This window comes from Phasianus colchicus, chromosome 6 (assembly GCF_987193195.1).
Source record: "Phasianus colchicus chromosome 6, bPhaCol1.hap1.1, whole genome shotgun sequence".
Taxonomy (NCBI): Eukaryota; Metazoa; Chordata; class Aves; order Galliformes; family Phasianidae; genus Phasianus; species Phasianus colchicus.
In genome coordinates, this window is record NC_143441.1 from 35,399,534 (window position 1) to 35,424,765 (window position 25,232).

General features: G+C 37.2%; 1 protein-coding gene and 1 long non-coding RNA gene across 3 annotated transcripts in view; both read right to left on the reverse strand.

Moving 5' to 3' along the window:
* The window catches only part of NEBL (nebulette), a 246,448-nt gene that overhangs the window by 148,842 nt on the left and 72,374 nt on the right, over positions 1–25,232 (reverse strand). For both annotated transcript variants that reach the window (XM_090142925.1, XM_031614513.2), the window contains exon 3: positions 24,930–25,014. In XM_090142925.1, coding sequence (XP_089999051.1) covers positions 24,930–25,014 — 85 coding nt within the window. The remainder of the gene's footprint in view (positions 1–24,929; positions 25,015–25,232) is intronic.
* On the reverse strand, positions 1,408–3,122 carry LOC149917531 (uncharacterized). Its single transcript, XR_016467814.1, has 3 exons — positions 2,981–3,122; positions 2,286–2,573; positions 1,408–1,752 (listed from the first exon to the last, which is right to left on the reverse strand). It is a non-coding gene; the product is annotated as an uncharacterized LOC149917531 (long non-coding RNA).

The window sequence follows — 25,232 nt, forward strand, 5'->3', positions numbered from 1 at the left end:
CATTGCCATAAAAGAATAGCACCCATTTATCATGTTATACGTACTGAAACTTGTCATCACAATCATACTGTGTGCTAAGGAGATTAAACACAGCTCTGCTGTGAGATAATTCTTGACTGGTAACAGACTTTTTTTCCTTTTGATTAACTTCTTTTCACCAGCACTGTGTCTGGGGAACTTTGCTCCTTTCCACCTGCCTGCTAAGTTTCTGACAAATACTGTATCCTATGAAATTACTAATTACTGGTAGGTGCCAACTAAGACTGCTATTAGTTAACAAGAGAAATCCTGCTGAACAGAGACAGAAAGCACCAAGCACACACACCAAGTATGGAGAGAGCACTCCTGAGAAACATTAGGAACCCCCCAAAATACAATAGTGCCGCCACAGGGCCATGTCCCATGGCATTTGAGGGGTATTCAGTTCAAGCCTGGCATCGAGGGCTCTGCATTGGTGTCTTTTACTGAATGCACAATGCCGCGCTTGTTGGAAGACAATACTTGACTTTTTCTCTGATACCGTGGAAAAAAAGTAACAAACGAATTTCACTAGCTAACAGGAGACCAATGATCCTTGTTTCAGGCCCCTATCATTCTCCTGAGTCAATAATTTAAAACTTAAAGCATAGGAAATACATGATTAAGCAATGAGGTAGAGAGCTCTTCAGAGAGAGTTGAGAATGACATAAGAAAACATTCTTTGTGTAGACTCTAAACTTTAATAGATGAAACTTCATTTCCATATCTGCTACTCTTTAACAGTCAATATAAAAAAAATCCAGTTACACAAAAGAAAAAAAATAGGCACATACCTGTGGTGACTGTTGGCAAATACTTGACAACTTAGAATTAAAAGGCCATATCTAAATTGTATTTTGGCAAGGATAAAAAGTCATCTGAGGAAAACGGAAATAATCAATACACATCAAAGGCAGATTGTTTGCTAAAACTCTCTATCATGCACACACAATCTCCTAGAATTTCTTGCTTATGCTCTCTTTGATGTGAAAACTATTAAGAAAATGTATGAAATTCAAGACTATGCAGTATTTTCAGACTGGGGGCAAGTCATTCTCTAGAAGCTACTCAAGTCTACAATTATTTTAAAAGGTAAGAGTAGTATATGAAGAAATACAAGAAATACTGGGGTTATTACAAACCTATTTGTTATCGAGATGCTAGGTGTTGATACTGTGTTGTGGCTTCGGACATCTGTACTGAGCCATCTGAAACTGCTTTTTTGAGTTTCGGTGAGTACTTTATCACAGTTCATCGTAACCATCCACAATATTCTTGGCCTCTTTAAGAGTAAAATGTCTAAGTTCAATTTTTCTTAGACTAATCTATAAATCAACACAAAGCTTGCAATTTTGACTGGGAAGTAAGGAAATCAGTGCAGCAAATAAAGTAGCTTTTCCTAATTTTTGTTATTAAATGTGACATATAGTAGTGAACATCCACATAAACCATTGCAGATGTCATGAACTCGACTAAGTAACCAGCTTGGTAACGCAACAATTTTGTGCAACATTTCCCACATTTAAGCCTTGAATTTAGAAACAAACAAATTCAAAAAAAACTGTCTCAGCCGGTGGAAGGAAAGCCCAAACAGATAATGTTCTGTTTTTATTTTAAATGAGTAGGTAATGATTGAGTAACATGTACCTCAGAGATCTGCACGTCCTTCTCTACTAATTAAATTCAGACACTGACCAGTGACACATTTCAGTTTGACCTCAGCCACTTACTGCTCTGGAAAGAATGTTCAGAAAAAAGGTCAGTCAAATTCAAACTTACTTTTAACTACGGCCTGAAATCTCCTGCACACTTCATACCATATCTTGCTTCTTCAAATATCAAAAAAGTTTCAGCAGAAACAAGAGAAACATCTTCTTTCCCACAAACCTTTTCATCATTTCTTCAGCTTACACTATAATTCTGTGATTCCAGTAATTACATAACTCACAGCCAAGAAAGATTCAGTAAGCAAAACAGGACATGATTGCTTCTCCTCAACAAAAATGCAACTATCAAGTGTGGTATATATTAACTACAAAGAAGGGTTACGGAGCCCTTAAAGTTAGCATTGATTTCATTGAGAATTCCATAACTAAATCCACGAAAATCTGGAGTTTTAGGTCAGCCCATTCATTTTACCATAGATCTGCACCTGGCATTTCCTTTGTGCTGATTCAGCTAGAATTTCTGCCAGGAATTTTCAAGACAGTGTGCACGACTACAGATGCTCGACCACATTTTGAATGGATGCAGTGTATGCTTCTCACATGCATGTGTTGCTCTGCCAGTCAACGCAGCATTGATGGTGCCACAGTCCCAACATCACACCTCCTGCTTACAGACCAGTGCTGCCAGATGTGCTGTCTCCATCCATCCTGGGATGCAAGGGGTCTGTAGACGAGGCTGAGGAAGGCTTCTGAGTCCCTGTTAAGCCATCACTCACGTGTTTAGCTGACCCTCATCATGGAGAGAGCAGAACGCAAGAGCAAGCTTTGTTCAGGAATACCTTTTTACAACACATTCTGAAATATCTTCTATTAATTCTTCTTTCTTCACTGAAAATAATACAGACACACCATAAAGGCCACACTTAAGAATCATATAATCACTTGTGATTAATTTGCACATTCATAAATCCTAAATGTACAGGTGAGAAATGCACATGTAACGTTTACACTGCAGAAAGCACTGATTATAGCATTAATTATGACTACAGAAGATATTTACCACCTAAAAACCAATGTTGTATCGCTGCATAAAAAGCCAGGAACTCTATTAGCCATATTTAACATAAATTAGATCATAGAAGCCTGAGGAAATGAGTGGAAAATGCAAGGTGGATTTACTCCCATTTCAGCTACTTTTACAGTTCCTATCACATTAGCATGTAAGTGTTACAGAATAATTAGAAAGGGAATCAAACATTCTAAAAAGGTCTGCTAGCCATAATTCTTCAAAGCACCTTTTTGGGGGCGGTTAAATGTTTAAACTTCTTTTTTCTTAGCCTCTTCTTTCTCTGGCTTTCCTTTGCTTTCTCTTCTCTTTTTCATCTCCCTGCCCCCACACAGCCCTCAGTGGAGATGGAGCCCTTTTCTTTACGCTCATAATCAATCCTTCCTGAGCTGGATTCCACTGCATTCTGACATAACAATCAATTACTTCCCACAAACAAGAGTTTCCAGAAAAAAAAAAAAAAGGGTACAACGTAAGGCCTTCCTTATCCATTTTACTAAAAGAAAGAGAAAAAAAAACACAAACATGCATTTTTGAACAAAATTTTAGGGAAGAAATAACTACGAGTTTTACTGCTAACTGAACGTACCATTTTAGTGTGCACAGAATTCTTTGTAGAAGAGATCAGAGAAGTTAAGAGACAGAAAAGCAAAAAGGGGGAAAATATGAAAAATGGTACAGATTATTAATAGAGGACTGTAGGAACAAAAGGAAACTGAAAAAATGAACGGAATGGCAAGACAAAAAAAAATAATAGGAAATAAATAACAGATGGACTGCATTCAAGATCTTCACAAATATCAGCCTCATTTGTGAATACCTTCTTCCTTGTCTAATTCACACCTCGGGCTTCCACTCGGTGAACTGACTTTTTTAAAACATGGTGTTTTAAGGAAAAAAGTAAGATCCAAAAACTGTGGGTTCTCCTATTACTATGAAAACTAATCTGTAGTTTCCTGGCAAAAACTACTATCCATATACAGTTTGGTAGCAACAGAATAAAACCAAAGTCAGATGAGCGTGGTTATAATGCTCAACTGGATGATAGCATCGCTGGTTTCACCCTTCTTCCTACTCTTAAGGAAAAAGCATCAATGTGTTATTTCATAGCTGTAAGACATTTTGCACACATTTATTTTGTTACATCCTGAAACACAGGAGGTCAGTACTGCACTAGCTTAGGAGTTTTCTAACATCAGCTGCCACAGAATCAAAAGTTTTCTTATTTTCAAGGATATGGCTTCATATATTTCTCAGAAGGGAAGAGGGCAGCAGTTAACCCTCTTTCTTGTTCTTCATTTTCTATTTTATGACTAAAAACAGTCTATAAATAAATAAATAAATAGTTGCTACAGTCTGAAATTTTGTTTTTTCCCCTTTTTCCTTTTTAAAACTGTGTATCTTTAAGCCTTACAGTTTAAGGGTCACCGTGCTGCCTCCACATAATTCACATGCTTTAATTTATTCTTCTTTTAATGAAGGACAGATTCTGATCTATTGCCCTGCTTCAGTTTATATTTAAAAAATGACAAGACAAATGTTTATGGTACGTATTTTCTATTCACATGTGATTGTACTCCATTTTGCCACAATTTCTGCTTTTAGTTTCTCCTTTTAACCCACAAAAAGCCACTCTACTACAATAAATGCTCATCATATTTAGAAAGAGCAGATCAGCAAGGGAGAATTTTTTTACATGACAATTTCAATGAACTTCAGTGAGCCACCTCCTCACACTCCTGATGGGTTTGATGCACTCACCATTTGTGCACCTTGAACACTGCTACCATGAAATGCAATACAAAACTTGGCATATATCTATCAAAATCAGAATTATAGTTACTGCCCAATTACAATGATCTCTTTTAAAAAATTCAAAAATAAACCTTTCTCAAGCATAATTTGAACAATGTCCTTTAAAACTAAAAATAAACAACTCTAAAAAATTTACATAAATGCTAACAGAAAAAAAATACACCTGCAATCTAAGTCCTAGGAGAGTTTGTATCCTATTTTAGCTTAGACTGTTTTATAAGATAGAAAGAAAATACAATTTTTTCTGCTATTTAAACAAAAATATGTTTCAAATTGAAATTGAACTGTTCGTGAGGATATCTACTAAGCACAAGAACTACTCTGTTAAAAGCAACTAAACAGTATCACAAAAAGCACTATCTAGCCATGAAAGTGCTGACATTCTTATAGGGTGTTAAAAATAAGACATCTTCCCTCATTTTAGAGGTCAGAGAATTAACATGAGAAGTTCCCCAAATTACAGAGTAGGATGAAGCAGGCTCTATCACCATGCAACCTCCCCTCTTCTCTGTAGTTAACATTTTAGTTATGGGATTGCTGTGATTTAGCTTTCCCTTAGCATTCTCTTCTCTAAGCTGGGAAAACTCAGTCCTTTCAATCCCTCTTCAGATGGGAAGCTCCTCAACTCTTAAATCATTATTGTGGATGTATGGGGTCTGGCTAGGGTGGACTCACAGTTCTTCATAGCAGCTTACACAGTGCTAGGTTTTAGATTTTCAGCCCAAACAATGCTCTTGTTTTAGCTATGGTTGAACAGCATTGCACGGCAGCAAGGTCTTCCTTGTTCTCATCCTGTTCCCCTCAGTGAACAGTTCGCAGGATGCCCAATAGCTTGGGAGAGGGCACATCCAGACAGATAAGCTAAATGAACCAAAGAGGAATTCCATGCCATAAGACATCATGCTCAGAAATAAAACAGGCAGGAGGGATGTTTAGGTAGGTTAGATATCATTTGCTCAGGAACTGGCTGAGTATCATCCATCCAATAGAAGTGGTGAGTGACTGCATTTGTATCATTTGTTTGTTTTCTTCCCTTCTTTTTCCATTTCTTCTTTGCTTATTAAGATATTTTTTAATCTCAACAATGTTTTCTTGTCCTTTTCTCTTCCAACATCCCATAAGAAACGAGGTGGACTATTGTGAGTAACTGTGTCCTACTTAGTTGCCTACCAGAGTCAGCCCACAGCACTGGCCTTCTGCTGAATATCCCCTAAGAAGTAGTCCAGCTATACTGCAGTACTCAGCAGTGAGCTCAATTTTTACAGGGAAGTTTTTGGAATTGCTTTATGCAACACTACTAGTTCTGCACAAACCAAAGCTTTCTGTGTTAGCTATGGTATTATACAACACACAAAAGAAAATCACATATAATGTCATATTAAAATAATTAAGCTTATATTTTAGGCTGCTATTGTAATAAGAAGTCCTCCATATAGCATATCAGCATACTGTGGGCTATACAATCTGATTCATATTGGTAACCCCAAAGTAGAGTACTCTACCACAGGGCTACAACTGAATTTGCACCTGTGCAGCTGAAATATTTGCATACGGAGAGAACATACTAGTTCTATCACAAGATCCACCACAGAACTTTTCATACATTATTTTCATCTTCTATAATCGTCCAGAAGTGTGATCAAATTTAATATATTTGTTCTAGATTTTCAAAGTAATTTTTTTCTTGCTAAATAACCAGTGTTTATTATCGACCTTCCTTATCCCAAAGTGACATATGGGCTTCACTTTTGTCAAATAGGGGAAAAGGCCACATTCAAGAGAATTCCATATATTCATAATTCATAGAATTCCATAATTCAGTAGAACGTTTCTACCATAATATAAGGGGGAAAGGCTTTAAACTAAAACAGGAGATTAAAGTTACACATTAGGAGGAAATTCTTTATTCAGAGGGCGGTGAGGCATTGGCACAGCTGCCCAGGGAAGTTATGGGTGTCCCAACCCTAGAGGTGCTCAAGGTCAGGTTGGATGGGGCTCCGGGCAGCCTGAGCTGGTGGGGGCAGCCCTGCCCACAGCAGGGAATTGGAACTGGGTGTGCTTTAAGGTCTCTTCCAACTCAAGTCATTCTCTGATTGAATAACAAATAAATATATATATACATGAATTTGGCATAGCTTCTTTTTATTCTATAGAGAGATGGTTGGGAGAATAGCAGAGAGCAGAAGTTATTAAGGGGGGTATTCATTTAAAGACTTCACCTACCCTAAGCATAATACCTGACTGGGGGGGAGGGAAATGGGGGGAAATAGCAATTTGTGTAGCAGTTATATTAGTACTGGCTTTTACTCCAAATGAACCAAATTCAGAAGACAACTTGTACAAAAACTATGGAACAGGATCATTAAAACAGAGTTCTTAATGGAACTGATTGAATTTTTTTAGTTTTGAATGACAACATTAGGGTTAAATATGCTGTTCTAGAAGCCATTACATGACTTAGAAGACTAAGTCTTATGAAGTAACTTAGTCATTTGAGTCCCTAGGACTGATTTAAATATTTAGGTGTCCTACTTGTAATGAAAATAAATGGTGTCTAGGCACTTGGGGGAACTAACTCTTTGATTCAGAATATAAAGGAGTAAGGATAAAAGAAAACCTGAAGTTATGTTTCATTCTTCACAACTTTAAGCTTCCCAAACATCATTTTTATTTCAGTAGATCTTCCTCCAGCAAAAATGACATCTTGCAGAATACAAGCAAAGAAATACAGTCTTTGCTAGCTTCCTACTTTCCCTTTTTTACATTACATACAATGAATACATTACAGCATTTGGATCCTACAACTTGCAGGCAGTTTCCAACAAACTTTTCAGTATCACAACAGAAAAGTAAAAGGTAGCCTGAAGTGAAAAGTAGGTTATCTTCATAGATTATTAGTCTATGATCTAATGGCAAGACAACATATTTGGTAGCTCTGCAAAAAGCAATCCACCTTCCTAACTGCAAGCTGTGTTCTGGAACATTCCAGGCATCCAAGCTTTCATCAGTTTGTGTTACTGTGACTAGGGAGATAACCAGTAAAAGAAATTCAGCTACTGCCTCACAATGAGAGAGCCCTTGAAAAGATGCACAGCTATGAAAGAAGATCACTGTGAAGCTAAAGTAGCAAAAGAATTATGCCTTTGGAGATAAATTTAACTAATTTAAGTCAAAAAGGTTTGAACTGTTTCTCATCTAAACTCAGCTGAGCATTAAAAAACTGCCATAATTTGACGTTCACATGAGTGAGAGAGAAAAGACACAGAAATCTCCAACACATTAAAATTGTCTTTTGATTCTCAATGATTATGTTTGTAAGTAATCTCTAACAAACTTCTGGTGTCAGGAACTATTTAGTACTTGGATCTGGTCAGTGATTGTGCTTAAAGCAATGGATAGAGAATATAAAGAATACAGGCAAGGCAGCCTTCTTTCTAGGGGCTACACTCAAACAACACTAACAGAGGCAGAACACTAACTGAAGTCTGGGAAACATGGTGTTAGTTCTGGTGCAACTGGAGGGAGGAGCCTTCTAAAAGCAAAGTCAGAGCTGGGCTAATAATGCATCCCTACAAGGGGAATGTAAGCAAAACCACTTTCATGGAAGAAGTAAGAGTTCAGAAAATACAGCAGTTGGCAAGCAGGGGTTTGATCATTCAGTTGCACTGGATTTTCAGAGGGGCTGGGATTTTTTTGTTGGGTTTGCTCTACTAAATAATAAAGTGATCGTACTCAAGAAGCATTATGTGACCTTAAACCTCAGTAGAAAAAATATTCATTATAGGATGGTCATCTCAACACAGTAAACCAAGAGTAAATATCAGCATAAGAAAGATACTGCTCTCAGTTTACAACATATTAACTTCCCCTGCATGTGCAGAGATGTTATTGGTAGTGAAACAATAATGTGGCATTACTGTATCAGGCTCAGCATATGTTACTTTACCTATAGTTTGTAAAGAGTGCTTGTTTTCATTTGCACTAATTAATGATATTCAGTAAGTGGCAATAGACTGTTCTCAACATTAATGCAAATTAGAGAGTTCCACTTAATTTTCTTTAATTGCTGGACTGTAAAAGACGATCATGTACATTGAGAGATAATTAGCTAAGCGGGTATTAACTGTTTTGTGCATTTTTTTGTTTGGTTGGTTGGAGATTTTTTTGTATGAGAATCTCCAGTCATTCAACCAGACACTGACTCAGACATTTGCTTTTGAGATAGATGCTTCCAATGAACCCCATTAGTTCCCTAAAGCTTCACAGTAACAGCTGGAAATCAGTGTAGGCAATGCTCAAAGAAAAATGGGTTTGAACAGGAGCAGATATTCCCTCCTGAACCAGACTGCCTCATGCTAATTGAGAACAACTTCACTGGGCTGACAGAGCCTGTAGTTCCAACATGATAAAAATGATGTTTACTGTCCCCAGAGGGACTGAATAGAAGTCTGCCTTCATGCATAGGAAACGTATTAGCAATTGCATCAGTTGTGAAAAAACAGCTGCTTGACCATCCCCCACACAGACAAAAATACTGGACAGAGGCTGTTAGTTTGGAAAAAGGAGCAACAGCAATACAGTCACATAGAAAATATTCACAAATGACCAGCACTGGACTGAGTGGTACATGAACAGGCAATGCTATGGTAACAGAAATCAGATTTAATTCAAAGGAGGAAGTAGGGCAATAACCCCTATTTTTTCAACAGCATGCATTCCTAAGATGATTGAAACATACACAGAGCGAACACCCTTAAGAAATATGCTACAGCAATTTATTCCCAAATCAGAATCGAGACAGTTGTTAATATTTGTTTCATTTCAGCTGCAAAGACGACATACTTCAAAGAAGAAAATCATGATAAGTAAAGGAAGATAGAATGGATATAAAGAAATTTAAGTCACATGTGCCTTTCTAATCTCTCTTTCAAATGAAATACCAAACAGGAAATACACTTTTCCAACCTTGTTTTCCAAGATGAAAAATCTACCTTTTCCCCTGGACAGACAACATCTAACATCTCCACACTGCTGCTGTAGCTCATTACTAAGGTAGAAACAACAGCCAGCCATTCAGCCATTTGCATACAGAACATGAATCAGCCTGGCAAGCACAATGAACCTCAGACATCTATTCAGTAAAGAAACTAGAGTTTGCAGATGAATAATTTACTGCTGTCATCCTGAAGATTACAGAAAGGAAATGGTCTATTTATTTGTAAAGTAACATTATTGATAAATGTTAAGCTTAATCCTGTTAACTTTATTATTTTTAAGTAGTATTCCAGTGTAAAACTATGCAGCTTTTCTTTTTTTTTTTTCCTTACAGAACTATTATTTACCATTTAATAGCCTTTAACTGACACAAGCTTCTTTTGTTCTGTATTTCTGAGAGACTTCAGTTACTTCAGCAAAAAACTGGAAACAAATATCCAGTAATATGAAGTTCCTGTCTGATATTTTGATTTTGGCCACTTAACTATGATTTCATGTGAAGGCTTTTGCAGATCATTTATTTACTGACCCAATGTCTGCACTGTTTAACTCATGTATCTTTGATATCTCTATGATACTAAGTAGAGATATTTTGAAACACAAACTATTCAGCTGAATAAAATCACTTAGCTGAGGATCCATGCTATGGCAGCAACCACACTACCATCAGTTTCCAAGTATCTAGCAATGACTGTACCAAGCAGAAGTTCATGCTGTAAATTTACACCATCAGCTAGCTGCATCAAAACAGCACTTTGCTTTGATTTTAGAAAAACATCAAGTTGTAATTCCCATAATTAGCAACATACCCAAAGTTTTAAAGCAGAGGAAAATGAATGAAAAATTAAAACATTTTTTTGAGCACTTGTTAGAAACAAATGTATTGCTGATGGACTGCTATCAAGCCAAAAAAAACCAACTTCTCCATTTTAATAGATTTATAGATAATAAAAATAACTTACTTAACAAACCTTTCAGGTTTATATCACTTACAGACTCAGAGCATTTTTTCACAATACTTTCACAATACAGATAATATTTTATATTATAATTATTAGAAGGAAAGAAAACTAACTTTCATTTAGTATGCTTGAGTGAGTCCTACAAGTCCTATATGCCAGACTGTTATTTCTGCTGGTGCTATCACTGTCTCAAAATTAAATTTTCCATAACAAAGCATATGGATGATCTTAAAATTAAATGAATATATGTATTAAAGTAGTTTAATGTCCATGCTGAAAACACTGCAGTCCTGAAAGCACTGAAAGCAAAAGTCCTCCAATACCAAAAATAAGAGTTTCAACTAAATTGGAAAACAAAGCAAATCAATGAGACAAGGTCAATTTGCACAAGTTAAGGGCCTAGTTTTGTGTGTTTATACAGGAATTCTCAGTGTTCTCGATTTGAGGTTTGTTCAGGGAAACAGATTTTACCTGTCATTTTTTTCTCCATTTCTATTGGATATGAGAAGGGAGAGTAGAGAAGCTACCCGGAAGCTGTTAGTTCATACTGAGTGGAAAATAGTTAAATATTCCATGACTCTTGAACAGAGATGAGTGAAATATTCTCATATTTTCTAACACAAGTATAAAAAAGATTGAGGAGTGAAATCTGAAAACCTGAAAATATGTCAGTTTTAAGTCTTTCTTTTTTCCTCTTGAGATTTCTTCCATTTGTTTTCAAAAAGTTAAGCATCCAAATTCTAAAGCATTTCTTCAGCTTTTGAACCACCACCATTTTCTACTTCTAGGCCAACAGTATGAAAAAAGAAAATCCATTCTAACAATGTTTTGAATTTGTAATTTATAGCATATAAAAAAAATTTAGTAATTCACAAATCAGCCTTTCAACCAGTAAGTATAAACTAATAAACAGTGATCAGTTGTCACTTTCTCACTATATGTGAAGATATTCCTAATCTCTCATACTATCTTAGCCTACATTTTCCTAATTATGTGGCTAGTCACAAAGCCAACGCTTTGTGTTTTGGTAATGTTGAGCTCTGTAACGTTTCTTCAGTAGATCTTTAACACCTCTACCCATTTAAAGCTTATAAGAACAGACAAAAATTTGATCAGAGTCATAATGAGCGAATTAAATAACCAGGTTTCTCAGAAGAGCAATAAAATAAAAATGTTAATCACTAGAATTGTTTGCTATTGCCAAAACAAAAGTCATATTTCTGTAATCTCTGCACATCTGATCTAGACGTCCTTCATCCATCAGGGAGATATAAAACCCAAATGGCTCCAGAGAGCTTAGTAGCAAAATTAATGAAGAATTCCCCAATGTACATAAACTCTTAACTAGAGAAACACAGTTTTCTTAAAAATGGACAGAAGTGATGAATCAGAAACACTTAAATGCTCCTGGAATTGATGTCAAATCACTTGCCATTAAGCATAGTCAAAAGAAAAAAATAAACAGAGAAGCCTGTTAAGAACATTTATAAAGAGCCATTCTTCAACTCACCAGAAGCAGGTGGGAGCCTTGCTTCAGAAAGAGGGAGAGTAGAGACTGCATGTTTCCGCATGTTCTGTGCTTCTATTTGAAATAAATAACTTCAATAACTGCGGTCACCAGGAAATTTCTTCCCATCCTTTCTGAACAGGAGGATGCAGCAGAGGTAAAACATCAACCAAAAAATTCTTGGTTGAGTCCCCTTACCATATTTTTGAGAACAAGAATGTTCTACAGGGTCTATAAAATAAGATGACAAGCATAACTCTTCACTACTTGCCGGTTCAGGTTAGCAGATGTGCTTTTCTCATGTGCCTTCTCTCTGTTCAATATTTTGTTCTTACATCTGACTACAGCCCTACGCAAAGCTAGAGTTGCTGATTATTGTGTCAGCTAGTACTCAGATACAGCCTTCCATGTAAAGAGACATTGGATTTCACCCTAAGTTGGAATGCTTTAGCCGAAACAGTCATCTGACACTTTCTTCATGTTAATGGACAGAAACAGACCTTTCTAGGGGAGCAGTTCTTACAACTTATTTAAGATGTCCTGATCCATCCAGGTACATCTCAGACACCAGAAGGACAATGTCTGAACAGTACAAAAATTTAAAGATTTTTCAACTGTTAATTTAATCCATCACTGATAGATGCGCATTTGTAACTATAACTCACACAGTGTGCATGACAGCCATGTGTTCCACACAACACAGCTCTCTATGTGCTCAAACAGAAGTCTGTCTCAGCCTGAACTGAGGCTCTGCCTTAAGAACAGCATCTAACCTTGGTCCCTCTCTTTTGGTCTCATTTCCCCATCCCTCCACTTCACTCAGAAGCTGCTGGCTCTGGGCAAGCACCCTGCTGACAGCCTCTCATGGTGACAGGTTTGTTTCTGGTTGGTGTTACCCATTTCAAAATATTCCAGTTCCTGGTTACTCAGTTCATGTATTACTGAGGGGACCCCAAATTCTTGCATTAAAACAACAAATCACCTCATATCAGAACCTGGCAGCCTAGAATGCCTAACAGAGTTAACCTGAAGGAGGAGCAAAGGCCAAAAGAAATAGCTGGGCTTACAAACTACAAGATAGGTTGTGACACTGGAAAAGGAGAGAATTAACTGAGTGAGTCAGCTGAAGTTAAAAGGTGGAAAAGTAGTTTCTATTGTAGTAGGAGTTGTCACCTTGGAGACACTGGTAGCAGCACCATGAGGCTCCACTGTTTATGTTACTCCATTAGGAGTGATTGCAGGCTCAGGCTAGTTGCAAAGGCCAGTGTTCACAAGGCATAGAATCAGCATCCTCGCTCGATCCACAGGCCAAAAGCAGAAAGTCACAAATCAATTTATATACACTCTTACTTGACTTCCTGATTCCCTTCTTACACAGTAATCAAAACAACTTACTTTGATCAAACGAAGCCCTGTATCCCAGTCTTACTGATAGAAGCTGGAGCATGCCCTGCTCAATAACCTTATCACTGTTACTCCCTCCTTGGCAGGATTCAGCAATTTGTATTATTCTTCTTACCTTGCAATCACATTTAAGTTCAAAAAACAAATTATTTATGATAATTATATTACAACATTACTAAGTCATCATATACTGGAAAAACAAGCACAGTTATTGATATATAAAGGCTATATCCTATGATTCTATAAACCATTTGGATGTGGTGCTCAGGAACATGATTTAGCAGTGGTTATTAGAGTTAGGGTAGTATGGTGGTTGAGGTTGGACTTGATGATCTTGAAGGTCTTTTCTAGCCTGAGCTATTCTATTTCTACGATCTGTATATTTCCTTTTAAACCCTTGGAGCAATTTGCCTAGTCTTCTTGAAAAAAAAAGGAAAAAAAAAGAAAAAAAAGATAATGATGCTTAATTTCACCTGGTAAAATTATTTTCCTTCAAGTGAAATGTGACTACTTTGAATTCGCAAGAGATTTAGAATGCACTTACCAAACAGAAACATTTGTACATGAGGGTCCAAATTTAAAATCAAACTGAATTGTAAGTTTATACAAATACAAAATATTTACACATTGGCCCTAATTATCAAATTAGTGTTTTTCAGTTGGATTTCTGTTCTGAGCATGCAGTGCCACAGTAACATAAGAGGCAGCAGGCAAAGGCATTTTTTAATTTAAACAGCTTATGTGTTTTGCCCTTCAACATTTACAGTCTATTAAGCTATCAGAAAAAAAAGTAAAAAACTGCTCCAGGCAGGTTTTACTTTCCTCCTACCCCCGAGAAAAAAAAATAAAAAAATCCTTAAGTATTTTCAAATCTCTAATGTTCAGTGCAATTAGAGCATTTAGTATTTTTCTCCAGTCACTTTCTTTTGGATAAGGTTAAACATTAGACTAATCCTGGTCTTTTTCTTTCCTGACCTGGTCCTGGTTTCCTTTTCTTTCATGACCCTTTCACTTGAAAGCCAATCAACATAATCTCCTGCAAGCATAGCACTACCTGACAAACCATCACCCCAAATAGACCTCAATCCATCCTGCAAGGCAGCAGTTACAAGAAATCATTGAACTCTGAATGGTCCCTGTACCATCTGAGAATAAATCAGAAGGACAATATATTTCTTGGATCTAAAACAGCCCCATCAATAAGTAACCTAAGCATCAGAAAAATGACCAACTGAAATGCTGACGAACACACTTGTCTTTTTATGGGGGTCAAGGGGTAGGACTACCCAGGAACTCTCCTGCCTTTCTTCTTCTCAATATTCTATAAGGCCAGCATAATGCCATTTCTGCTCCATATGCTGTCTTGGCCTTGAGCCTAAGCCTGTCTGGTGGTACCTTTCTTTGCCTTCTCACAATTGCACTCAGCATATTACAAGTGTTCTTTGCGTCACTAACAGAGAGCTCAGCCTACAGTGCATTGGAAAAAATCTAGAACAAAAAAGCAAAGAGGGACAGACAGACAGAAAGCTCCACAAAGCTTCAAAGTGGAAAAAATGCATCTTGAAGAAATAGACAATCCCTTTCTGCAACCATGTAAAATCCTGGAGTCACCTACAGCATTTTAATGAGGAGCATGGAGAAAGAAAAATTTTGTTTGTTAATTTTTTAAATTCCTCCACTGTGGCTAAAGCTATCTTTTCATTTGCTTAAAACTTGTAATTTGTAAGACTTTAATTGAAAAAGCATGACACTCTCATCATCCTTGGACTTCCCCAGTTAAGCAATGTTGCTGGTCATTTTGTTAATGAAATCTACGGAACGAATGTTGACAAAAAATACAGAATTAATAGTGGAGTTGAGGGGTACAGCTCTGTTACCAGTGCACACAGTGGCAACAGATGTTTTGCAGAAAACAAAGATATGCATCTGGATAGACTTTTTGTGTTACAACTAGGGGGAAAAAAGTGTAAAGAAAATCAGTAATTCTCATCTGTAATATAGATACCCCTAACAAGCTAAAATGCTTTAGCAGAGGCAAGTAACTGCTAAACAAAACACACTTCTTAAGGCTCTTGAGAAACAGACATACATGGCAGATTATCACGTGGGTAAATCAATATTTTTTCTTTTTTTTTTTCTAATATAGATCTAAGAGTGTGTGCACTCTATGGGAAAAAAAACAATAACAGCACCAAATAAATATAACCACACTCATAAAACTTCTGTTCTATAATTCTAGATATCACAATAGATATGCAACAAGTTTATTGCATGCCACAACAAAATTATTCAGCTATGAAATAAACATGGATTTGAGGCAGGTTCTTGAGGAATGTTAAAGTACAATTCGATCACTCAATCTACTGGTAAACTCAGGTACACATGAATGCTATCAATTTGATTTCTCACATAAAAGGGAAGCATGGATATCTGCAAATCAGCACAACCCTGAGCAATGAGCATATTCAAGAATTCCTTGAACTAGCAAAACTGACAGGATGTTTCTAGCATTGGCAGGAAAAAAAAAATAGTGCCCGAGGAACAGAAGTGGTATTTTCTTGAGGAAAGTAACTTCACAAGGGAAGAAGGACCAACTTCAAAACATTTTCAAGAACCAATACAATTAAGACAAATATAGCCCTTAATCATATCCTTTGAACACATTAATGTAAGGCCATGAGAATAAGGACAAGAAAAAATGAAGAGAAAAATTAACCTTGCCCCTAAAAAGTCTCAGTCCAGTGTCTCTGAAGTTTGTGAAGAAATTGCAAATGACGAACAGAAAAAAATTGGTTATTTATAGTAAGATAGATGACTAGTTTCATGCTTTGGTAAGAAACAGGTCAGTACCTTTGAAAAGACATGACTCTAAAATGAGGAACTAAATGGAATCCATTAATTGTTGCAATGTGAAAATGCCAAATGGGTTAATCCGGTGTTTTGATCTATGAAGAAATGCTACAATTTCACGCTGGAAAAAAAAATAAAAATAAAAATAAAAATTAAGCTTTTACTTTGGATAAAAGGATATTAACAAAAATGCTTATACACCACTCACAAATTATCAAATACGCCACCCACAATTACATACTGTGGAAGAAAAAAAAAAGACAATTTATTCCTCCATTACACAAATGGAAGTCTAGGGCAAAGACCAAGAACATTCTGGAGGGTGACAGTGGCAATATAAAAGAAAATAAAACAAGTTCTCCTAACTTGGCGAACTGGTTAAAAGCATCTTCCTGAAAATTCCTTTTTCATTGTAGGGTGAATAAGTAAAGGCAGGCTTCTACCGTTAATGCTGATTACCAGTACTCCCTTCTAGACCGTCACCCTTCTTGTCGACTTTCTCCTTGCTGACCACAATAAGAATGAAGTGTTTCAGGAAAAAAAAGGCAGCAGCATCAATAGGAAATGACTCTACATGGACCCCTTGTGATTAAAACAGGGCAGCTCATGAAAGACAAATATCCGAAGACCAGAAAGAAAAGAAAAGGTGATGTGGACTCATTTCCCAGCTGTTACAGACTTTCATTTTACAACAGCTGCGCTAAATAAGAGAGCGTAAGGGAGTGAACTCAGTACTGGCACCCTGGTTCCCCACAGCACTGAGTTTATTCTCTTGCTCTGCTAAAGAACAACTGGGAATAAGGACATGTACACAAGGTACGACCAAGCAGAGCTCAGTGCAGAGGGGCCATTCCTGAGGGGCAGTGCAGACAGACTTGCACCCATCTGTATAATCAATGAAAACTATATAAAGGAATATTATATAATCAAATAATATTAAGATGTTATAATAATGAAATAAGCAAGAGAGTTAGGCACAGCGAGACAAAGAGAATAAATAGGATGCTTACCTATGCCGTGGGCTCGCTCAGGAAACTCCAGTGGAGTGGATCTTCCGAAGAGAGAGAGATCCTTCCCCACTGGTAGTCAGCTCTTAAATGGGTCTAGGAGAGGTGGAGCCAGGCTCCACCCCTTCCTGCAGCACAGGTGAATTGCTTTCACCTGTGCTCCCAGGGCTGACTCATTGCTCGCCTCAGGTGATTAATCAGAGGTTCAGGCCGTGACTCAGCAGGTCCCATACACCATCCCACTCCAGTTGGCCTGCAGAGCCCTTCCACATAGTGACCCTGAAGCACCCCAAGTGCCATCACATTTTCTGGAAACTCAACTTCATGCTTTACAAGTACTAGTGAGCTGGGATACAGCCCTCACACTATTTCAAATACAAAAAGATAGATATCCATTATATTCAGAGGTGCATTACATAAACCCAGTACCAAGATTCAGTGCTCTGTGCTTTGAGTGGCAACCAGATCACTCTAAGTGGAACAAGCCACTCACAACAGGACATAAACCAGTACATAAGACTTTTCAGCACAACTGATTTCTTTCTGATCCTTTTCTAGGTATCAGTATAGAAGTATCCTCAGCATCTAAATTGCAGTCCCTGGATGACTCACTTATGAAAACTGTTCTGTTCTTGATCTTAATCCTCTGTAAAGCAAGCATTTTTCCCTCACTGCAGTTTAAATTCCACACAGTAATGAGTGAAAAACATAGCTAACAAGAATCACAGCATCCTATTTCCTACAACATAACTGCAGAGAGCAACAATTAACAAAAGATCTAGCTCCAAAAATAAAAAGCAGAAAAGAAATTGAAGAGGATCAGTAGGGAAACTTGTTAACTCATGAAAAAAAGAACACGTTACATGGCCCATTCCCTCCTCACTCAGCAAAATATTTTTTTTAATGATTAAAATGTAAAAGATTAAGTGAATAACTTTTCAATCATAGCATTTCTGATAACATCTTAATATCAGTGGTTTTATTCACTGTCCCTGTCAATAAAAAGTTACAAAAATTTCAGTGCAAGGGCAGATAAGTTAAGAATTCTACAGCTATACTTACAATTAAGAGCTACAAATTCTGTGACTCTCTTTTGTCTCTTTTCTAATATTTCTGACTGTATAACAAGAGGTTATCTGCTTCATTTTTGATTTTATTGATCCTAAGAAGTGCTTTTGCTCAGTAAATACTCTATTTAATAATCATGACCATTCTGGTCTCATCCTAGCATAAGAATTATCTCTATTTCACTTAGATGTATTATCTCTTCATTTTTTACAGTTATACATCATATACATCTGAAAAAGAAAGAGAAAACTTACTTTTTTTTTTTTTACATCAACTTATTTAAGGTAATTTTCTTTAATGTTTCTGCATCTTGACACAGGAAAAGATTATTTTTCTCCTGCTACTGATTATTTTACAGGCTTAATGATTGTCTGACCAGCAAAACTGTTTTTCTTCCACATCTCTGCAAATACTATTGTTCTTCCTTAAATATAGTTAAAGCTCTGCTTTTCTCCTACCAAATTATATCAGCTTTCCAAATCACTATGAATATTGGTCTTGCACCAATGCAAAAAAGGAAAAAAAAATCCCACAACCACTGCTGGCACTTATTTTTGCATCATCAAATCAATAGGAAGAAATTTTGGTTAGGCAGGTGGACATTTTTACATACATTCATCCATGAGTCTATCAAAAGTTTTGTATGAATGTTTTGTAAGCACTCATACTTGCTTCCCAATTTGTTCTTTCCATGATCATTTTTTGCAGACTTTTTGCAGAGAAGTGACAAAATACTACAAAAGAAATGGTCTAAAGCAGTTGTTTTGCATATGCAATGAAGCCTGTAGTTGTGCTATAACACTTATATATGCAGTAAGATTGGTTCTGAAAAAGAAAGAGAATTTACTGCTTTTATCCACACTGCTTATCCTGCTGATTTTTAAGTCACTAGGTAGCCCAAAAAGAAAATAAAGAATAGTCAGCCCTCAACATCGTAATAAAAGTTATTTCAGTTATAAGCAGTTATAAGCAACTTCCATTAGTCTGATCAGCAAATTGCCATCAGAAGCTAGTTAAAAACTGTTTAACTACAAGTCAAGGATATCAGAAACAAAACTGTAAAACAAAATTATATTTAAAAAAAAAAAAATGCAGGATATGTATTCAGGACAAGAATCAACAGATTTAACAACTTCAGTTTTAAGCAAGCCGTTCTTCTTTTCTATTTCAATAAGCCTATGATCGTATCTAATACGTCATCCAAAGATATGTAATTCCACCTGTGAAATGAAAAGAATTTCAGGACACAACAAATGTGTCAATAACAAAGGAAAGCCAAAGAAGGTAACATGAAGGTAGTTCCCAAGTATACACAGCTGAGAGGAAATAACTGAGATAAGCGTACTGTAAGTGCACAGAGAAAATATCTGTGGAATGAAGGAACACACCTCTAACAAATTAAAGGTAGGGATTTTTCTTCAGAGACGCATAAAGAAAACTGTTGTTTGAAACATTGCTCTTTATTTAGAAGACAAAAGATCATAAAACATCATTTTTCATCAGAGATAAGGCATACCAAACTGGGGAGTTTTCTTGAATGGAAAAACAAACTTCCAGCCTCTCCTAATGGACAAATGCAGTCTCTCCTCCAAACTACAGAGACGAATGAAAGCCCATGGAAGCAAAAACTATAAAATTATATTGTATAGAAGGAAAACATTCTCTGGAAAGCTTTTAGGTGTTGCCTTTTGACTTCTTAACAACATAATTTTTCAAGTGTACTAAAGAGCAATTCATTTTCTACTGACTCCTCTAGAGAACAGTATTTTGGTTTTGTTTGTTTTGCTCATCTTGTTATGCCAACATGACAGGTTGGCACCTGATGCTGACCTTAATGGATTCTTGATAGAGGACACAGCACTTCAGCTTAAAATGTTGTCAATTGCTGTTTAAATGAAAATTGAAATAACAAGCTTACAAATGCACACGTCTTTCAGATTATACAAGATTTAATGGTGCTTTCTTTACCCAATCCTCCTGCTTTGCTTGTTAAAATAAACAATAGTTCTAAATCTGTAGATATTTTAAAAGTTGCTTGGAGTCCCACAGATAAATGCAGAGTTGTGCCTTTTCAGAACTAAAAGCATGAAACATGCTTACTTAGAACCTAAAAAGCAGCTATTAGTGTAGAAAAGCTTTTCTTTTTACTGAGAAGTTAACTTACTTTTTTACATTACCTAACAGAATTTATTCTGACCCAGAGTATCACTGCACTGGCAGAGGATTCAAGAAGCTCTGATGAATACTGGACAAACCAACCAGACTTGGTTTGATAGGAAATACTTTTCTTGAACCATGTACACACTTATTTGCACTGTATGACACTAAAATAGAAGGAATCACAGAATCACAGAATCGTAGGGGTTGGAAGGGACCTCCAGAGATCATCGAGTCCAACCCCCCTGCCAAAGCAGGATCCCTACACCAGGTCACACAGGTAGGCGTCCAGGCGGGTCTTGAATATCTCCAGAGAAGGAGACTCCACAACCTCCCTGGGCAGCCTGTTCCAGTGCTCCGTCACCTCACCGTAAAGAAGTTCTTGCGCACATTGGTGCTGAACTTCCTATGCTCCAGTTTCTGGCCATTTCCCCTTGTCCTGTCTCTGCACACTGCTGAAAACAGTCTGGCCTCGCCACTTTGCCCCCCACACCTTAGATATTTATAGACCTGGATCAGGTCCCCTCTCAGTCTTCTCTTCTCAAGGCTAAACAGACCCAGATCACTTAGCCTTTCTTCACAGGGGAGATGCTCCAGGCCCTTCACCATCTTTGTGGCTCTCCGCTGGACTCTTTCCAAGAGATCCCTGTCTTTTTTGTACTGAGGAGCCCAGAACTGGACACAGTACTCCAGATGAGGCCTTACCAGGGCAGAGTAGAGGGGGAGGATCACCTCCCTCAACCTGCTGGCCACGCTCTTTTTAATGCATCCCAGAATGCCACTGGCCTTTTTGGCCACAAGTGCACACTGCTGGCTCATGGCCAACCTGTCGTCCACCAGGACACCCAGGTCCCTCTCCGCAGAGCTCCTCTCCAGCAGGTCATCCCCCAACCTGTACTGGTGCATGCAATTATTCCTCCCTAGGTGCAAGACTCTACACTTGCGTTTGTTAAACCTCATCTGGTTCCTTACTGCCCAGCTCTCCAGCCTGTCCAGGTCTCGCTGAATGGCAGCACAGCCTTCGGGCGTGTCAGCCAATCCTCCCAACTTCGTATCATCAGCAAACTTGCTGAGGGTGGCCACTATCCCCTCATCAAGGTCATTGATGAAGATGTTGAACAGGACCGGACCCAGCACTGACCCAAGGAGACTTGAACAATAGCAAATTATATATCAAACATCTGTATCAACTGGGAATCTTGCAACTTTCTCTGCAAAGCTTGTGGTACAGCAACAGACAAAACAGTCAATGGGGTTGATTCAGGATATGAACAGACTTATACTGTCATAAAAATATTACTGATATTATTCAAAAGTTACAATTTTATTATAAGATTTAAACTAGACTACAGAAGGTCCTTGGAATCTTTATTTCTTTATTTCAGCATTAAAACAGTGTGAAACAACAGCAAGGAAGTGAATTATTATTAAAAAATGTTATGACTTTTCCTACAAGTAGATAAATTTATGCCACTGTACAAGGGCTGCTCCAAAAGTAATGCCTCCTATTTCATCGTGTTGGCACAGCAGGATGATGTTGGTGGTATGGTAGCAGAGGTGGAGCCTTCCCACCAATATTGTTACATTTTGTTGCTGTGCGACAGATGACAGCAGAGCAACAATCTGACAGAATGGCATCTGACATGAAAGTGCATATGAAACAAAGGTGTGGAATTGAGTTCCTCCATGTAGACAAAGTTGCACCTACTGACATTCATCAACACTTGCTGAACATTTATGGAGACCAAACAGTGGATGTGAGTATAGTGAGGCAGTGGGGTGGTGCATTTCAGCAGTTGTGACAGCTGTATGAATGATAATCCACATTCCAAGTGATCCTGCACAGCTATCACATCACAAAATGAAAAGCATCACAATCATCTCATCCATGCAAATGAGCAGATTGAGATCAGGAAACTGCAGATGGAGCTGAGATCAGCTTCAGTGTGCTGAAAATGATGGTGGCAAAATTGGAATATGGCAAAATTTGCAGGTGGGTCCCATGAATGCTCACACAGGAACAAAAAGAACACCATATGCAAGTTTGTCAGGACCTGCTGAACCAGAACGAGGCTGAAGGTGACAGTTTCCTGGATTGCATCATTACTGGTGAAGGGACGCGGTGCCACCACTACAAGCCAGAGACAAAATGGAGTTATGGACTGGTGACATGAATTCCCCATCAGTAAAAAAGTTCAAGACACAGCTCTCAGAAAGTAAAGCGATGTGCACTGTCTTTTGGAATAGGAAAGGAATGAGCCTTCTGGATTTCCTGGAATCAAGACAAACCATCAACTCTGACCACTACATCACAGATCTCACTATGCTGAATGCTTGAACTTCCAGAGTCAGGCCAGATGAGAAAACAGTGTCTCTTGCAACATGATAACGCCAACCAGTCTAAAGACCGTGGAGCACATTACCAATCTTGGCTTGGACTGTCCTACCACATCCATCAACCAGTGTGGTATAGTCTTCATCTAGCACCTTCTGACTTCCATCTGTTTGGGCTGATGAAAGACAGACTGCATGAGTAATGTTTTCCTAGTAATTATGCCATCATAGCAGTCATGAAACACTGGGTCACCTCCACTGGAGCAGACTTTTTGAACACAGCATGCTTGCTCTTGTTCATAGCTGGTGAAAACGTGTAGCTAATGGTGATTACTGTTGAAAAATATCGTTTTGTAGCTGAGAATTTGCTCTCTGAAATAGTGCTATGCTATGTGTAGCTTTTGTATCTTCCATGGAAAGAAATGGGAGGCATTACTTCTGTATAGATCTATGTAGTTTAGAACTGTATTTGACAAACTTTCAACACCTAATAAAGAGGGACCTTTTACAAATTATGGGTTTCTCCCTCTTTCCAAGTTTTAAGTAGAACTTTATACAGCATTTTATGGCACTTCTTGCAAATAGTTGCAGTAAGTTTATACTTAAGCAAAATCCAGGTTTCTCATTGATGAAGGTACTGCCTATCCAGTTGTAAAATACTACGCTTGTTGGGTGTTTTTTAACCAGTATAGAACAAGTTTCCTCACACAAAACATGTCAGCATCTTTCAAACAGGGAAAGTGATGGGGAAAGTGATGGGGAAAGTGATTTCTCACATGTATACATGCACGTGTGCACAGATGCACAAGGTAATACAGTGAAAAACTGACAGAGTAGAAAAAGTGTATTATTTTCCTGAATCCAATCATTTTTTTTTCAAACCACTAGGAAGAGTATACGCAAAGTTTATATTCTTTTAAACAGACTTTTACAAAATATAGCTAATGCATTCCTGTCAACAAGATGTTAACTGATGTACACAGAACACTGGACTACAGAACTCTCCTCTTTCCTTCTGATAGAATTACAGCATGAAAGAATTTCTTTGAGTTTTAAGAACAGCCCTAATTATAAAAGCAATTTTTTTAATGGATACATCGTGCCAAATATCTGCTGATTTTTTTTTTTTTTAATATTCCTCTGATTTCACCCATTAACCTACAAAGAGGTTCCCAAACAGAAAAGCCCTTTATGCCTCCTGTCTGTCTTGTGCTCCACACCTTATTATGTTAATTGTCAGTAATTACTAGAAACTGTCAATTTATAATGAGAAATTGCAAGTAAATTAAGAATAAAACTGTAATAGAAAACCAACTTTCACAAAATACAATGAATCCTATATTATCAATTGTCTCACACAGCCAGGATAATTTCCAATGTTTCATACATAAAATCAAACAATACAAAACTGATATTTTAGGACGGAAAGACCAGATGTTAAGGAATTAATATCAATACAAACAGTAGTAAACCTACCGTGTAATACCAGTAAGCTAATACAATGTTTTTGTCTTTATCTCCTTTTTTTATTTTTACTTTTCTCTTTACCTGTTTAATTCAGTGTCCCGTTAACATAGGTAAGCTTTAATGGATAATTTATTTGTCACATCTGGCTTATAGAATGGACCATATCTGAGCTCACCAGGACATACTAGATTTATAAATGGATCATTCAGCAAGGTCAGTTTTGACAGATCTCCTAAACGTTTGCCGATGACAAACTAACTGTTTGTAATCACACAGCTTTGAAATTTGATGCAAGCTAAAAAATAACATTCGTCTAAGGCAAATGAACGTCTCTGGATTCAGCTATTAGATTTCATACTTTAAAAACTATGTAAAGAGGTACTAAACATACAGCTGAAAAATTAATGACTTCAGTAATGTCAACAGAGTTACAACTATATGATTATATATTTATATATACAACTATATATGATTACATTTATGAGAACAGACATAAAACCCTGAGTTTTGTGATGCTATTCTGACCTAAAGATATTTCTTCCAATAGAAAAACTACTGAGAAGTGGGGCTGCTAATCCAATAGAAGTAAAACAGAAGAATCATTTGATTTACCTGACTCTGCAATTCACTTTGTTGCTTCAGACGTAGATTTTCTGGAGTATCAGCCACTGTAGTGAAAGACTGCTTTGGGTAATGTCTGAAAAAAAAAAAAGCAGTAGAAAGCCAAAGGGTAAATATTTACACATGATAGAAAGTCAAATGCATCGCAGCAATCTTTCTTAGAGTGTACAGAAATGTTTCATAGTTTACTGGATCTGTGTTAGAAACATTTACTCTAAAAATATTGTGTAAGTACTGCATCGCAAAAAACAGTATGAATGAGCTTCTGTAACAAATCTAAATACTATCCATTTA